Below are 15,627 nucleotides of genomic sequence, written 5' to 3' on the forward strand. Positions count from 1 at the left end.
ATATGTATTCCTCTTCTGAGGCACTCATTTCTGTAAGCGCTCAGCCTGCTCGGATCTCCTCTGGCTGGTTTTCCAAGCGCTCCAGTGATCCTTAGCGAGTTGTGTTGCATCTCTAGGCTCGGGAACGCATGCCAAGTATGGCTGAAGTAATACAAATAGCATTTGCCTCTGACTCAAAAATTATCTTTATGTATTTGAAAGCAGCAGGATTTCCCAGAAGCTTTGCTTCTTGATACAACCTGACAGCCAGAGAATTGTGAATATTTAGCAAGAATTGCAAGGGATGAGCACATAGTGATTAGGCAGTGCAAAATGCACAGATTTATGCTGTGCTGGTCACAATTGTGTAGGCTGGTCTGACATACTTCTGAAATACAATGACCTGTGTAGCTGCAAAGGTGCTGTGTTATCCGTGTTACCAGCCAGTGATTAGGGCCACACTTAAAATTGTGTGAGAACTCAAATCCACCACTTACACGTGTAGACCAGGCACCTGCAGCCAAGGCTGCTGAAGCAAACATTACAGACACATGTGTCCCCAAGTACAGTTACACATTTGCTTCATGGCATCAATGACTTTGGAAAAAATAGTTGTTTGCTTCTTTTTGAAGAGGGAGGCAAGAGGGTCCCCTGAAGTTATCCCTTTTGCTGAATCTGAAAGATGTAAGAACATACATGATGTCCTATAGTTCATCTGGTCCTTTAGCTGATACTAAACTCTCCACAAGAATTTATAAAGATATACTGATTTCATCCTTTTACCTTTGTCCACTGTCCTAGACACACATTCCCTGGTGATCTCCAAAAGCTGACGAAATGCACACACCGGGTGTAAAAATTAATATTAATGGAGGTACAAGGCCACAAAACCCAGAGAGAAAGTCAGCAAATACTCGCTCAGTTCCCAGGATTTCAGCCCGAGAATGAAGCAGAAGGAAGCTTAGCAAGACTGCTGCTAGTTACCATGCTCTTTTTTTTTTTTAAAGAAAAGAATAAATTTAAAGTCTTGGAGCAAATCAGAACTCTAAACACGGGAGAAAATTGGCATTTGTTTTGTTTTGGAGCACACAGTTAAAATGCAACTATTATAAGGAAGCCAGACAGAGCCAGCAGCTGGAACAAGGCACAGATCAGTTTGGACCAACACAGATGTCAGTCGTGTCACTTCGTGGGCTGCTGGGAAGCTGCAGATGCTGTAGTGATGAGTTTTGTACAGGTTCTCAGCTACGAATATTCACTAACAAGCCTTTGTTTGGGACCAAATTAAAAAAAAAGCAAAAATCAGTGAAGATGGTGCCACTCCCTGTCGCTGAGCCTTGTTTCCCTGTCATGGTAATGAGAAAATACCAGGACTTTGCTCCAGGGAAAAGCAGTCTGCAAGAGTGATAAAAGACAATTACTGTGACAGGCAGAGGCTGAAGTGATGTTCAAGACCACGCTGAACGAACCAGGAGATAAAATGTCACCACCCCAATCGATCCAGATTAGCCAGTTGCTATCAGCAGCCCTGCGGTGATTACAGGCTGTCAGCATAAAAAGTTGCTTTTGCTCTAGCTGATCGGAGCCTAATCAGACTTTTTCTGCTCTAGTTCCATTTGAAAGGGGAGACCACTGCACCACACAGCCACAAGCCGGGCACTGGCCTGATGTTTGCTGCCCAAGGCGTCTGCTGTACACAGAAATACAAAAGTGGTAGAAAAAATCTGTTTTCTTACTCCAGGACTTTACACTTTGCTCTCAGCAAGGTGGGGGCAACAGCAGCACCCAAGGGGTAAGGCTGCAAGGTGAGGCACCTCACAGATACTATTTGGAGAAAATGTCTGCTCTGGGACACCTTACAATTTGCTGCTGAGCAATTCTGTAGCAACTGCTGTCACTGAAGCACTGGCTTGGCTGCGCTAGAGAACAGAGGGAATGGCTTGTGCTGTATCCTGCACCAAATACTTCTGTGTACCTGACCCGACCCCAGTTAGGGTCCTTCCTAGGCTTTACCCTATATGTACTTACTTACCCAAGCAAATTGTTATCGTTCAAAATCTCTGTGTTTTAGAGGCAAATGTGCTTTTAGGCAGCTCAGGGCCTTAAAATCTGTATCTGTGCTGAAATGTGGAACTTTCAACTATCAGAGGGAAGAAAATTGGAGACTATTTGTCAAGTCCAAGCCCTTCGGAGCACCTCTGAGACTGAGTTTCATGACACTGAGCGAGCTCCCAAGGAGCAGTCGCCCCCTCCTCCCTCCCAAGCCTTCTGTTTAATAGGCTCCCAACGCTCAGATTTGTAGAACTACAGCTTCTGAAATATTTTTACTCCTACAGGTTTTGGTCAAAAGATTCAATTATAAAAATTGAAAATGTACGTGTCAGTCTTGGAGCTGCCTGGCAGCTCTCTCCTTTGCTTGTCAAGGGATGGAGGAAAAGACCTTTCCATGCAGAATAAAGGATTTCAAAGCCAAGCTTGCCAGAGGACAGGGAACACACCACAGAGCTTGTCTGTCACAGGTTGCCAAAGAAATTGAGATCAAGGGCTCTCTAAGAATACCTAGCGACCATCTCGCAGCCCTCTCAGAAATTAATTGCTGAGTCTTGCTCTGTTTCTGAATATAAAAAAAATCCCTACCACCCAACTGCAATTTCAGTATCCTGGCTAAGGAGGAAAGGGGGATGGTGTCAGAGCTGCTCCTTCAAGCAAGGGGAAACTTTCTTTCTGCTGTGAAAAGAAATGAAGGACTTCCCCACGTGACAACAGCAAACAAAAAACATTAAAGCTTGTGAAAATATTTAACATCAGGTTGCATTTGGTGGCATTCACTGCCATCATTAAGATCAAAGCCAAAACCACCCAGACTGAATCCACAATACAGGCAATGACAGCAATTAAATCTCTCAAGGTTCCCGAGAAATATATGGGATTAAAATAATATGGGATAATATGATAATAGTATTTTGAGATGGCCTGGGATAATACAAAATATGATTATATGAGATTAAAAACTAAATAACCGAAGAACGAGGAAATAATGCACAACCTAAGAGCTAACTACTGTAACTCCACACCTGCAGTTATCTATGGCATAACGGAGGACAAAAGGGTAATTTCAGATCTGTTCACGCCATCAGCAAAGCTGCTCTTACTACACAAGTCTGTAGAAAAGCTCCTTCTGCCTTGGTGGGACAGAATAAAGTCCCCAGTCCATGTTCAGCAGGCTGAGCCTGCGAGAAAAGTTCAAACCCACAGGTATGAATGGAAATGAAAACATCTGCACAAGCATGTTGTGACAGGAACAGATTTCATGCCCCTAAAGGATTTCCTAAAGCATGGCCTCGGTGATCAAATTGTAGAGGTTTCAGACCAAGCCGTGTCTAATACTGCATCTAAGGTTTTAAGCAGTAGCAAAACCACACTGGAACTTGTATTCTCAAAGTGCATTCACAACAGATTTCCTATTTTTTCCCCTCATGCTGATTTCCAAATGTGCCCAAATGACATATTTACTATCTCTGTCTTTCACTCTCCATTTTACACACCTTCCTCTGAAGGATTAAACAGAGAGGAAACAGTCTGCTTTAAACATCTCACAGTGAAAGCAAGGATACCACATATACCATAAATAATTTAGATGAACAATTGCTTTGTCAGAACACAGATGTCTATCACTGCAGCTGCAGCAAGGGCAAGCAGAGGCTGCGGACTGCAGTAACCTGCGTGCTGCAGGCCAAGGCTCTACCTGCAGACCACAAATGCTGTTGCCAAAGCTGATTATTTCTATTTCCATGAGACTTTGAGGCTGAGGAGCATCAACTAACAAAGTGTCAACCTCCCCCCACTCCTCAGGAGCTCCCAGTAGTTGGTTTTGGGTTTGTTTTTGTTTTTCCTTCCTTTTCTCTTTCTCCTCTGCACAATGATCTACTTTCAGCTCATTTTTATGTGCCCCTCTCTACCATCCTACCCCTTTCCTCTCTCCCAGACTCCCCTGATTTCACTCTCCTGCCCCAGACAGCTGGGGATGAATGACCATTTTCAGAGACATTTCTGTTGTCAGGAGCCCCTGGGTTGTGAAACTCTGCATCAGTGGACACAGCATCGCCCATTTCCACCTTCTGCAAAAGAACAGCTAAGAAATGAAGGAGATATAGTCTTGCTAAAAAAGCTCTTAACTAACAGCATAAACCAATAACAACTTAGCCTTTCTTTAAAAATAACACTGTCCAACCCCCTACTTTCATTGCCTCCTGTCTCAGCCCTTTCCTACCAGCACCTCATCTCTCCCATGACCTAAATCCTTTTTAGCTCCAGGAGTTATCCAAATAAAGCTACTTTGCAATCAGAACAGAGTGTAACCAGGTTTGAGGGTGCTTTATAATGCTGCAGGCACTTCTTGACATAGAACTAAGTATTCTGCATAGTTAAGTGCTGTTTTGCACATGCTTGTTCTATCACAAGGTCATGTCACTCCATTGCAAGCCTCCTGCAACACCCTTCTATTTTTGTTTACCAAAAGCAATTTCTTTCCATTCCATGCCCTTGGAGCCAACCACTAAAGAACAGCACTAGGGAGGATTCTTGGCCACAAGCAAAGAAAAAAAAAAAAAATCCCTAGAAAACAAAATAAAACCAAAAAACACCCTGGCATAATTTTTTCTCTTAGCTTCCAAATCATGACAATCAACTGAAAAATAAATTCTTAAAACCTCAAACCTCTATTTACTCCCATTCTTCTAAAAAATAAATCAGTCAGGTCAGGCTATGGCAAAGCTGGAACAACAGTGCATGGAGCTGGGAAGAGCTGTGGTCAAGAATGACACTACACTAAGCACATATTAAATCCGTGGTTGCTTCATCATCTGCAAAACACAGAGGGCAGACCCCGAGAGCCATCTGAATCAGCACAATCATGCTGGGTTTGGGTGCAACAATTCACACATTTGGACATAAGACTAACTGGCTTTGTGGGCTTAGTATCAGCTTTATTTTCAATTAATTTTGCATGGCTTTCCACATCACAGTCAACTATTTTGAGCCACAACCTATTTAGTTGAATTTTCTCCGGCAATGAGTCATCACGTTAAGCCTCCCACTGATGGAGTCGCACCGCGTGTAACCTCTGAGCACTGCTCTCTCCCCAGTCCCCATGGGATGGGGAAGGCTCTGCAGAACAAGCAGCACAGGATTCAGGGAAGACCTTTCAGAAGAGACCTAACATTTACACTGAGGATATGCCCATTTATTGCTCTGACATCAGCCATGTTTTCTGCAGATTAAATGCATTAAATTACATGACTGAGGGAATACACAATTAAACTGCAAAATGAACAGACTGGACATGGAAAAAGGCTTCAGAGATACGAGACAAAAAATAATCATCATTTGTGTTTACTTCCGTTCCACACGTTAATTTCTCCAGCCTTACACCACTGGGGAGACACACAGTACATCTGCAGATCTCCTACCACTGGATACGTTGTCAGGAAAAGTGCAATTGAGAAAGGGCATTTTTCTGAGTATTGCTTTCCCTCCATACTCAGCTCTCCTGAAAGGCTGGTAAAGCTCTTCACTGACTGCTTATTTTCTGTGCCATATTACAGTTCCAAAGCTTTACAGAGAAGTTATCCAGGTTGTTAAAGGCACATGGCATTGCCTGTGTTTTGTGATAGGACAGAGGGTAGCTTAAAAATAAATCTTTCAGACTAAATATTACTACATAATTGCCTGAAATTTCAGGGACTGCACTCAATCCTGATAGTCTTTTCCGTTTCTGCTTTTCCAGCTTGTAACCTCCATGTTCTCATTGTACACTCTAAGCACTAAGGTACCCCTTCCACATTCAAATTAATAATTTCCTACTAAACACCTGGATGAAATTACTCTGTACAGAAATGCAGTGCTTGCTCCCCAAGAAAAGGACAAAGCTAACTCTACTAACACACCAAGTGCCAGTCACGTTACCTTCTCTTTCCTTCCAGTTCAAGCACATTAGGTGTAGTTCTGCTTCAATAAATTAAAGCATGTGGTTTCTTCCAGGTAAACACCATTACAGTGACAGACCCACTCCTTTCAACAATGGTTAATTATGAGTTCAGAGTCACAACAGCCTTTTTTGTCAGTATTAATCACTTTCATCTTAAGCTTTGGCAAAGTACTTAAAAGAAGGGAAGACACTGTATATATATAGAGAGAGAAAGCACACATCTAGCAGAGGTAAAGAGCATTTACGACTAATCTGCGCTCCAGGAGGCGAGATGAAGCTATGAAAAGGAATAATCCCAGGAAACAGGCTTTTGAGCAAACAGAGATAAACAGAGGCTGATCAAAGGCAAAGAGCTGGAAAAGGCTCATTGCAGAGAAGCTGCAGGGATTTACTTTAAGCTATAGTGGAAAAAACAGATATTATTTAAATAAGTGACCATAGACTTGCATTCACAACTAAAGCCTTATTTTTCCAAAACATTTAATATATCACAGCAGCCCATACAGTTATTTCCATTAAAGTGCACCATAGGGCATAACTGGGTGTTTCTGTCATGAACTGCGACGCATCAAAACAGAATTCTTTTTCTGCAGCCACTCCACAACCTAAGTTTCAGTACACACAAATAAACTGGCAAACCAAGAATACCATTTAGCACCAGTGAAGCATTCATGGAATAAGTTTGCTTTGAACAAAGACTTTGAGGATGAATCAAACCCCAGGTTCAGATATGTTTGAAGTCTGAACTGTTCAGATGGCTCTTACGAAAGATCTAAACTTTCCTGTTTGCCTGATCTTGCCTCCAGTGGCGCAAACATTTGAAAGAGTCCCAGGTAAATGAAGAGTGAAATGAATCCTAATCCTGTTAAATCTTCCCACTGTGTTCTAGCTGAGACTCCCTTCCTTGCTGGCCCCAGCTGAGGAAAGTGTATAAGGCACCAAGACCTGACTCAGCCACATCAGTTGGGCCAAATGCTGCTTCTGTCAAAGCGCTGTGATACAGAGCTCACCTAATTGACGAGAAAAACACAGGCAATGAAAAATTAGCAAATGTATGTTGAAATCGGTAATATGCTAGCAAGATTTGGAGACAAAAATTCCCTGGATAATTCTACAGACATAGAAAGACAGCTGTGCTGGAACAAGAAGAATACCTCAATGCAGAAAAGCAAAAAAAAAAAACAACCACACCCAGAAAAAGATGGAAGCGTTTCTTGTGATTGCTGTCTATTGGAATTCACCACAAAATATGAAAATTTATCTTTAAAATGTTACACTTTTTTTGAAAATATTGAAACAAAATAATAACAGCTGTTAACAGCTTATTTGTGCCTTTGGAACAGGACATCAAATCCAGCTACTTTGCAGCGCTGTGAATAGCTGCAAATCTCTCATAGAGAGGCCGTTTTTTTATTTTGATGATAAAACTCTATTTGGGAGAAGGAAGTCAGATGAAGGTGATGGCAAATATGTGAACAGAAAATTTGTAACCTTTAGTTTCCAGTTAAAGTGCAAGGAAGCAAAGACTTGCTCTGAAATAGAGTCAAAAAGCGCAAAGAAAAGATCTGCAGTACAAGGGAACATTCTAGGCCAACAGTTGGCACATGGTCTCTGGGTATTGAGAAAGACACATACACCAAGATTTCCAAATCCTGAAGCAGTGTTAGAGCCCACAGGAATTTTCCTGTATGTTTCAATGGATTAGGCTTTCACTTTGCTACATTAAGCAACTGTCCATGTCTACAAAATCAACTGCCTGGTGTAACAGGCACATATTGGGAAACTTGCTTTGGTCAGGCATGACTTTTGTTTCTTTTTATACCCTGTAGTTTTGAGAACCTGTGCTATATTAACCCATTTAAATACTGCAGAATTATCAATGAGTCTGATCATACATCTCAGTAGTCACAAACATACTGGGAGACTGGATCATTCAGGGAAGTGAAGAGCAGCAGCAGTATCTTTACAGACATCAGGAACAGATTCTCAAAGACACAAACACTGATAAAGTTTAAGTGTTTTTCTTTCATTGTTTAAATAAAAGTTTTGACAATAATAATATCCCACATTATTTCCGTAATAAAAAGTTTGTATGACACTGGTTAGAAGTGAACAGAAATATCCATAGTGATAGCACAAAACATTTGTGAAACTGAAGATAATTTCAGCAAGCCAGTTGGTTTAAAAACACAACATTTCCTGTTCCAAGGCTTTGTCTATATAGCAAAGTTACATAAAGATAACCTAAAATAGAAACTTAAATTTAATGAAATTAATCAGAAAACCTTCTGGGTATATAATCCTTTTTCATGGTGAAAGTGGCTTGTGGTCTAGCTTAGCTCCATTGGGAGCAGGCTTATATTACATCAAAAGAACATCTGCAAATGAATTTGCATTGTTTAAACAAATGTAGTTAAACCAAATATGAGTTAATCAGTGCAAAATTTCCAAAAAGTCAGCTTAAAAGGCAATTTAATTGGAGCAGCTTGACAAAAAAAATACATAACCTCCTGAAACAGCTTCTTTCTGAGAGTTGATCTGTACTTTCTAAGGATGCACAGCAACTCCCACCTGCCCCTGAATTCAGTTGAAATTCGGGTGAATACAGCTCTCCTCACAGGCAGACCACAAGCGTGGAACTAACACTGCTGTATTTATTGCAAATGCTGCCATGCTCTTGCTGGAGCTGAGCTGCTGAGACAGCAAAAAGAAACATGCCAAGATTAGACTATGGTGCATCATAGCCTATATTCAGCAAAATAATCACCTTGGAGTCAAACGCCACAGACAGATCAAGTCTGCTCTCAGATCAGCGGGCAGCATCCGCAGCCTTGCCCAGAGACCTTTTTGGCCGTCTTGCTCATCACTACAACTTACAACACTTCAAACAAATTTTGTGCAATTGTGTCATGAATAAGCCTTTATGAAATAATAAAAAGCTTTTCAAGATAAAAACTATGCTAAATGTCTGATTGATATGATGAGTAAACCCATCCCACCTCATACCTATTCATGATATAATAGTAGTGTTTTATTCAGTAGTGGGTTTCCAGCCGCATCAAAAGCGGCCACAGCTTTCTGTGCAATCAAAATTAAGTAGATTATTGATATTGCTGGATAAGCAAGGATAAATATTGCTTCAAGCACACTGCTTTGCAGCTCTTAGGATAAACAATGTGTTTCATTCATTATCAAGCAGACTATTCAGGAAATAGCAGGTTAAGCTAACTTGTTCCTAACACCAGAATTTCAGAAACATACCACAAAGCGCTCGTTGCAAAGTGTGCAACTTGTAAGACTTTAAAAAAATTAACCCCCCAATTTTCACATTAGACTTGTTAGCAAAATTGGAAGGAGTTTTTTTCTGTCAAGAATGACTAAATATTACATGTACTTCACCTAAGGACAAAGTTAAGGCTTGTTTTTCAAGAGTTTCCTTTTCAAAGGCAGGCACGAATTTAAAGTCACAGTCTGCTTAAGACATTACATCTCCGATTTACTCTCTGTTGCAGAAGGTGCAGGCAGCAAAGAAGCATTTGTGGCAAGTTACTGTATTAAACACTTGATAACATGAGATGTTCTAGTTTCACAACAGAGTTATATACTGCTTTAATGAGCACTGATATTTTTGTAACACTTAGCAGCACTGTCATTATTAGAGCTTTCCCATAAGGCAGTACAAATAGGAGCATTAAAAAAAAAAAAGTAGTTTGAGGTTTGGACCATCCACAATATTTTGACATAAATAAATCAAAAAGAGGGAGAATTAATTTGAGATCAGTCAAGCTCTTAAAGAGCAAAGACCTCTGTCAGCCTTTGATCTGCTCCTCCATTTATTAGGAAGAGAAACAGGTCTCATCTCTGATTTCTTTGCTGAGAATGCCAGTCAGCAGCTCCTAAACAAGAGCAGACCTCTTCCAACACCAATATTTTTCTCCCAAGGGAGAATCTCATTACCACCTGCCAGCCACTGGCTAGTACAGATTTGGTTTCCTCCAGCCCATCACCTTGTTCCTTACAGTGGAAATACAGTAGCCATTTCTACATTCAACTACTCCAGTACTGAAAGCAAAATCCAAACATTTTAAAATTTATCTGCTGTAACTGTATTTCTTTGAACTCAAAGGTATATTTGGAAGAGGTAGTCCAGGGGAAAAGGGTTTCAAGTACCAAAATCTGTATGTCCCGTACCAAGCTGACAGACCTATCAGCACACCGAGGAGCTTTTGACTGAAGTCATGGAAATACACGGCAGTACAGAGAAACATGAACACCCAGATCATGGTGAGAAAACACAAGGAAACAAACAGGACGTTGATCACAACATGCAGCTTAGAGTTCTGATCTATGGACAAGCCTTCCAGCACAGCCACTTCCTCCACAATCATCAGGGCACAGTACGAGAGCAGGAAACAGTGCCCTGAGATATCAAAACCATTCCAGATGCCGTTGTCCTGGTGGCACTCCTGCTTGGTGGCGTACAGCCGGCGAGGGTCGCCGAGTTTACCCGAGGTAGAGCATGTGCCGGTGAGATTCTCGACATACATGAAGAGTCTGGTGCACACGTACCAGATGGCAGTGCCCACCAGCAGCGCGCTGACACGCCGCAGCACCATCAGAATGCTCTTCGTGGGACCATAGAGGAACTTGCTCTTGGCAAACTCGTAGGTGGTGACTGCGATGAAGGGCAGCAGAAGCCACAACGTCCATGCCCAAGCCACCTTCACAAAGTATCTGCCAGAGAAAAGCCAAAAGAGAAACATGCATGTGTAAAACTTCACAGGAGCTGGGGTAAGTGGTGGTGCTTGAAGAAGTAGGTTTTCAAGGTCAGTGTTCAGAACTATCTAAATTAGACACTTGTGCCCTCCGCTCAAAGTAAAGCATAGCTAAAATCTTAACCCTCTCCCCACTATTTCTCTCAGGCCCAACACCTGAATACTTCCTCAACCAGGTACTTCGACTGTTTCCCAGGCAGTGTTCCCTTGGACCCAAGCCCTCGTTCAGATTTGCAGTTCACTTTTGCAATAGCTTTTACCCTATAAACCCGCTCAACTCTGCCCTACTCAAAATGCAGATGCAGAGAACGTATTTTTAGCTTGCCACCCTGACCACAGTAACCCTTTCTCTCTCTTCCTCCACCTCAGTTACCTTTGCTTTCAAAGCCCTTCACAACCTCAACCTCTTCATACTGAGTAAGATAGCCAGAAGGGCTGACTCTTCCCTCATCATGAAGCCTTCCCTCTGTCATCACCTTATAAAATAAATGAAGAAATACAATGTGTTTGATCCTTTGCTGTCCCTCCAGTTGATGACAGTTTTCCTTTGCCATACACAAATTCTTCCATCTCTGAATTCACCCTCTGCCTTGAAAATTTTTGCTGTGATGCCTATAAAATTTTGAAAACCAGCTGATGATATCCTGTTTAGGAGACAGTACTGCTTAACTAGTTCTCTTTTCAAATCTTAAAGTGGAGCATGTGCAAGTGAATTTACTAACAAGTTAAGAAGATCCTAGTCCACAATCTTCTTTCTCCCATTAGCACCTTCCAATGCAGCTTTCTTCCTATCAGCTGGTGGGAGAGGGGAACTGTGCAGCCCCCTCGTACCCACACCCTGGTTTCAGAAACACAGACAGCAGAATTCTGGTCTGTGGCTGAGCTATAGTCATCATTTAATCATCATCTCAGCACCAAAAAGAAAACCAAATAGGAACAGAGTTCTGTACCTTCAATAAGACCTTAACGAAAACTGTCACGGTCTCGCCCAGGATTTTGAGGAATACCTCCTTTATTCTTAATTTTACAAAAGTGGCATCTGTTTGGCAACTACAGCTGCTACCATGGAATAGTAATTGAAAACAAAATCCTCATTTTATCGAGCAGTTAAAAGCAAAAAAGGCTGCTAACGTAAATGCTGCTGGCAAACCAGCAGGCAAGTAATTTATGGGGAAAAAAAAATTGCTTGAGAAACTGTCAGTACAGATGATCTTCCTCTATTTAAAAAAGGAGAATTGAACTGTACTATGTTTTTACTGCAAGATCAATTTCACACTCTAAGTGTTCCTGCCAATCTTTCTTTTCAATCACACTAAAAGCAGCTCCTCTCCCACGTCACCAATTACAAATTCGAATCAATAAAGTACAAAATTCCCCAAGTCAGAAGGGAAACCAGCAATTTTAGCTTTACTTTCTGATCAGCAGCAGGTAAAGCACCCATGCACTGGCACAGCTCACCGACTTCCTCATGCCCTTCAAAATGTTCAAACGTAGTTTTAAAGAGTGACTAAGCCAGTTAAATCATTGCTTAAGTACTAGAGATGGATGGCAGTAACTCTGCTCTTACAAAACACGCTGAAAGACTTATTTTCTTCATTTGCTTTTAGAGCAGTTCAGTAACAATCAGTTTACTGGAATATGAGTAATTACCGAAGAGTTTAAGAAAAAACTTCCTTTTCCAATAACAACCGAATGGGAAACTCCAGTTGTTCTGAAACAAGTTAAGGAGTCAACAGTCCCCTGGGCTACAGCAGACGTTAAGATCAGGAAACCTGACAGCAGCCCCCGCGCCCCCGGCACAGGCGGCGCTCCCGGACCGGCCGTTCCCCCGCACCAGCTCCCACTCGCCCACACCCCCGGCGCGGGGCCGGCCCGGCTCACACACAGCTCCTGCACAGCCACCCTCAGCGAGCCCCGGGGCCCGCCCGGGGGCCTGCCCCCTCAGGCCCCCCAGCCGGAGCAGGCGGTGCCCCCAGCCCCCCCGTTCCTCCCGGGCCGCAGCAAGGGCCTCCCCGCCCCGACGCCGCTCGGGGCAGCCCCTCCGCCCCAGGGGAGAACACGAGGCCCCGGCGCGGCCCCCGCCGCCCACCCGCTCCCGTGAAGACCGGGGGACCCAGCCCCACAGTGGGACCCGGGACCACAGTGGGACCCGGGACCACGGGCGCCCCGCTCCCTCCCCGCCGGCCCCCGCCCCGGCTCTCCTCACACGTTGAGCGGGTTGCGCTTGTTCCGCATGGGCGTCTCGGGCACCAGGTCGCCGTCCTTGAGGGCGGACCCGAGGAGGACGATGGCGAGCAGCAGCCAGGGCAGGCGGCGGCGCACCCGCCCGGCGGCCAGCGCGGCCCGCAGCCAGCGGCCGCTCCGCTCCAGCCGCTCCATCGCGCCCCGCCGCCGCCGCCCCGCCCGCTGGGCCGCCGTGTGACGTCACGCGCCGGCGCCGGCGCCTCCCTCCGCCGCCCCGCTCGGGCGCCCCCTGGCGGCGCCCGCCGGGCCGGGCCGCGGGAACGGGGGGGGGGGGGCTTCGCGCATGCGCGATGCCGCGCGGCCGCTGCGGGCGGGGCGCCCCCTGCAGGGCCCGCGCAGCCGCTGTGGGAGCGGGGCCGGGGCCGGTGTCCGGGGACAAAACGTGTGGTGCTCAGAAACCGCCGTCTGCCCCCGTCACCCGGCGAAGTGAGGAGTGGGATCACGTTCTGCACCCACCGCCAGCTGGCCAGGCTGCTTCCAGACCGGGACACCGGAAGAGATATCCTGAGGGGCTCATGGGCTGTACAATCTCCACCACAGAATCATAGCAGCATTTAGGTTGGAAAAGGCCTTTAAGATCATCGAGTCCAACTGTTAACCCAGCACTGCCAAGCCCACCACTAAACCACGTCCCTGAGCACCACATCTACACGGCTTTTAGACACCTCCAGGGATGGTGACTCAACCGCTTCCCTGGGCAGCCTGTTCCTGTGCTTGACAACCCTTTTGGTGAAGAAGCTTTTCCTCATACCCAACCTAAAGCTCCCCTGGTCCAACCTGAGGCTGTTTTCTCTCGTCCTATAAATGAGCATCCACTACTTCTAGAGTAAGGTGCCAGCTCATCTGAAAGAGAGTGTCTTACCATAATAGTTAATAGAAAATTTGATCCTCACTCAGTAGAATTGTTTAGTTTTTTCCTGAGGCTTACGAGAGAGGGAGAAAGTATTTCTGGGGCTCTTAAGGTTCCTGCCCCTTTGCACTGTCCATATTTATAGCTGAAAGTGGTGTCCAAGCACTGGCCATCACTGTGGTATTTGAGACCTATTTCATCTATTGAACTGCAGCCGCCGTCATTTCAACTTAGTTTTTAAAAAATAAAAAAAAGCATCAGCAAGCAGTGAAATGGCTAAACGAACAAAGAGCCTTTATTCATCCCAATGGCCTCAGTAAGAAAAATGTGAGAGGGGGAAAAAAAGCAGACCCTATCTGAGACAGGATGGGAAAGTATTTCTTGCCAGAGCACATTTCAAAGCCAGTTTGCAGTCATCGTCAGCAAATCTATGACATCTGGGCTGAAAGAGCAGAAGGACACATCAAAGCAGCTGCAGTAGATACTGAGAGTTTCAGCTAAGGAGGTTATCCAGGGTAAATGGCATTTGGCAATTTATTATATGTTGTTTTTAATAAGACTGCCACGGCCATGTCTAACACTTCCAGCCACATCATTGTACCCCTGAATTAGAAAAGACAGACAGCTGCGTTCACTCAAACGAGTGAGGATAAGAGGGGCTGGGAGCAGGTTTTACAGAGTCTGGCATTGTCTGCCTAAATCCCCCTCTGCCTTTGAAACATTGCCTCCTTTGCTTCCCAGGTTTGGGTCTCTGATCTCCGGTCTGTTTGCAATGCCTGCGAGCTGGAGGTGGTGAGCTGCTCGGCTGGTTGCTAATGAAGCATGTTGTGGAGTCTACCACACAGCAGGAGGATTTCATAAGCTTGGCACCTGTTCCAGATGAATGGAGTTGATGGCATGGGCTGGAAACGTGTCTATCTTCCGCCCAGCTTGAAACGTCTGAGGATTATCTCTGTAAATCACGGATTCTCGCAAGTGCAGTGAGCAAAGCTTAGCTGGGTCCAGGTGTCCTGCAGATTTAGAGTAAATCTTTACTTTTGGGCCCTGTGTTTGCTGCCATGTGCACCAGCCAAGGCCAGCAGTCCTTCTGAGGAGCTGATTGCCATTCCTCTGTAAAGAATCAGAGAAGCAGAATTTAGGTCTTTTAAAACTGCAGAAAAGTCTTTTATTCATAAACAGGGAATAAGATTTGTTCTAGGGGGATTGCAGAAGGTTCCCAAAGAGCTCTCACAAACACCTGGTCAAGCTGCAACAGGTATAAACCATACTAAACTTGAATTAATTTGTCAGGTATAGCGGATGTGGCTGTCATTCCCTTTCTTCATATCTTTTCCCTTAACCTCACCAAATCACTGCCTGATTCAAGCTGAAATCTTCCGGATTATTTGATTAAAAAAATTTGGTGTGGGGTTTTGTTTTGTTTTTCTGGTTTAATTTGAACCAAGGCCCCCAACAAATTGTTTCATTTTCACTGAGAAATCACATTTTGCCTCTAAGGTGTGCAGGCCTAGATTCATTAGGGGCTGTAGAACTACTTTCAGAGCTGAAGAGTGGTTGGTAAGCCTTGTCCCTGCGTGCCCAGTCACCCAGAGCTTAGGACACTTATTTGGACAAGCGATGTGGAGATCCCAGCTGCCATAGCAGAGGTCTGAAGTAAGATCCAACACGCCTGGGAAGAGCATCCTTACTCCTGAGCTGCGGCAGGTTTTGGGGAAATCTTTCCTGGTCATAGAGTTCATGTAGTATCAGATGTTTCACTATCCATTGGAGCAAGAACATTGACACTCTGAGTT

The 15,627-nt window shown here is 44.4% G+C and overlaps 1 protein-coding gene across 1 annotated transcript; it reads right to left on the reverse strand.

Moving 5' to 3' along the window:
* Nucleotides 1–7,970: 7,970 nt before the first annotated feature.
* Nucleotides 7,971–13,135, reverse strand: FITM2 (fat storage inducing transmembrane protein 2). Its single transcript, XM_074843153.1, has 2 exons — nt 12,947–13,135; nt 7,971–10,699 (listed from the first exon to the last, which is right to left on the reverse strand). Exons 1-2 carry the CDS (start codon nt 13,117–13,119, stop codon nt 10,057–10,059), a joined length of 816 nt encoding a protein of 271 aa, XP_074699254.1. The 5' UTR covers nt 13,120–13,135; the 3' UTR covers nt 7,971–10,056.
* Between the last annotated feature and the right edge of the window lie 2,492 nt (nt 13,136–15,627).

The sequence above is a fragment of the Strix aluco genome, chromosome 17 (genome assembly GCF_031877795.1).
Source record: "Strix aluco isolate bStrAlu1 chromosome 17, bStrAlu1.hap1, whole genome shotgun sequence".
NCBI lineage: Eukaryota > Metazoa > Chordata > Aves > Strigiformes > Strigidae > Strix > Strix aluco.

Excerpts from the sequence above, each read along its gene's own strand:
- FITM2 (XM_074843153.1), bottom strand. The coding sequence starts at position 13,119 with ATGGAGCGGCTGGAGCGGAGCGGCCGCTGGCTGCGGGCCGCGCTGGCC. Across the intron at positions 10,700-12,946 it reads AAGCGCAACCCGCTCAACGT|ATACTTTGTGAAGGTGGCTT; the intron begins GTGAGGAGAGCC and ends TTTCTCTGGCAG.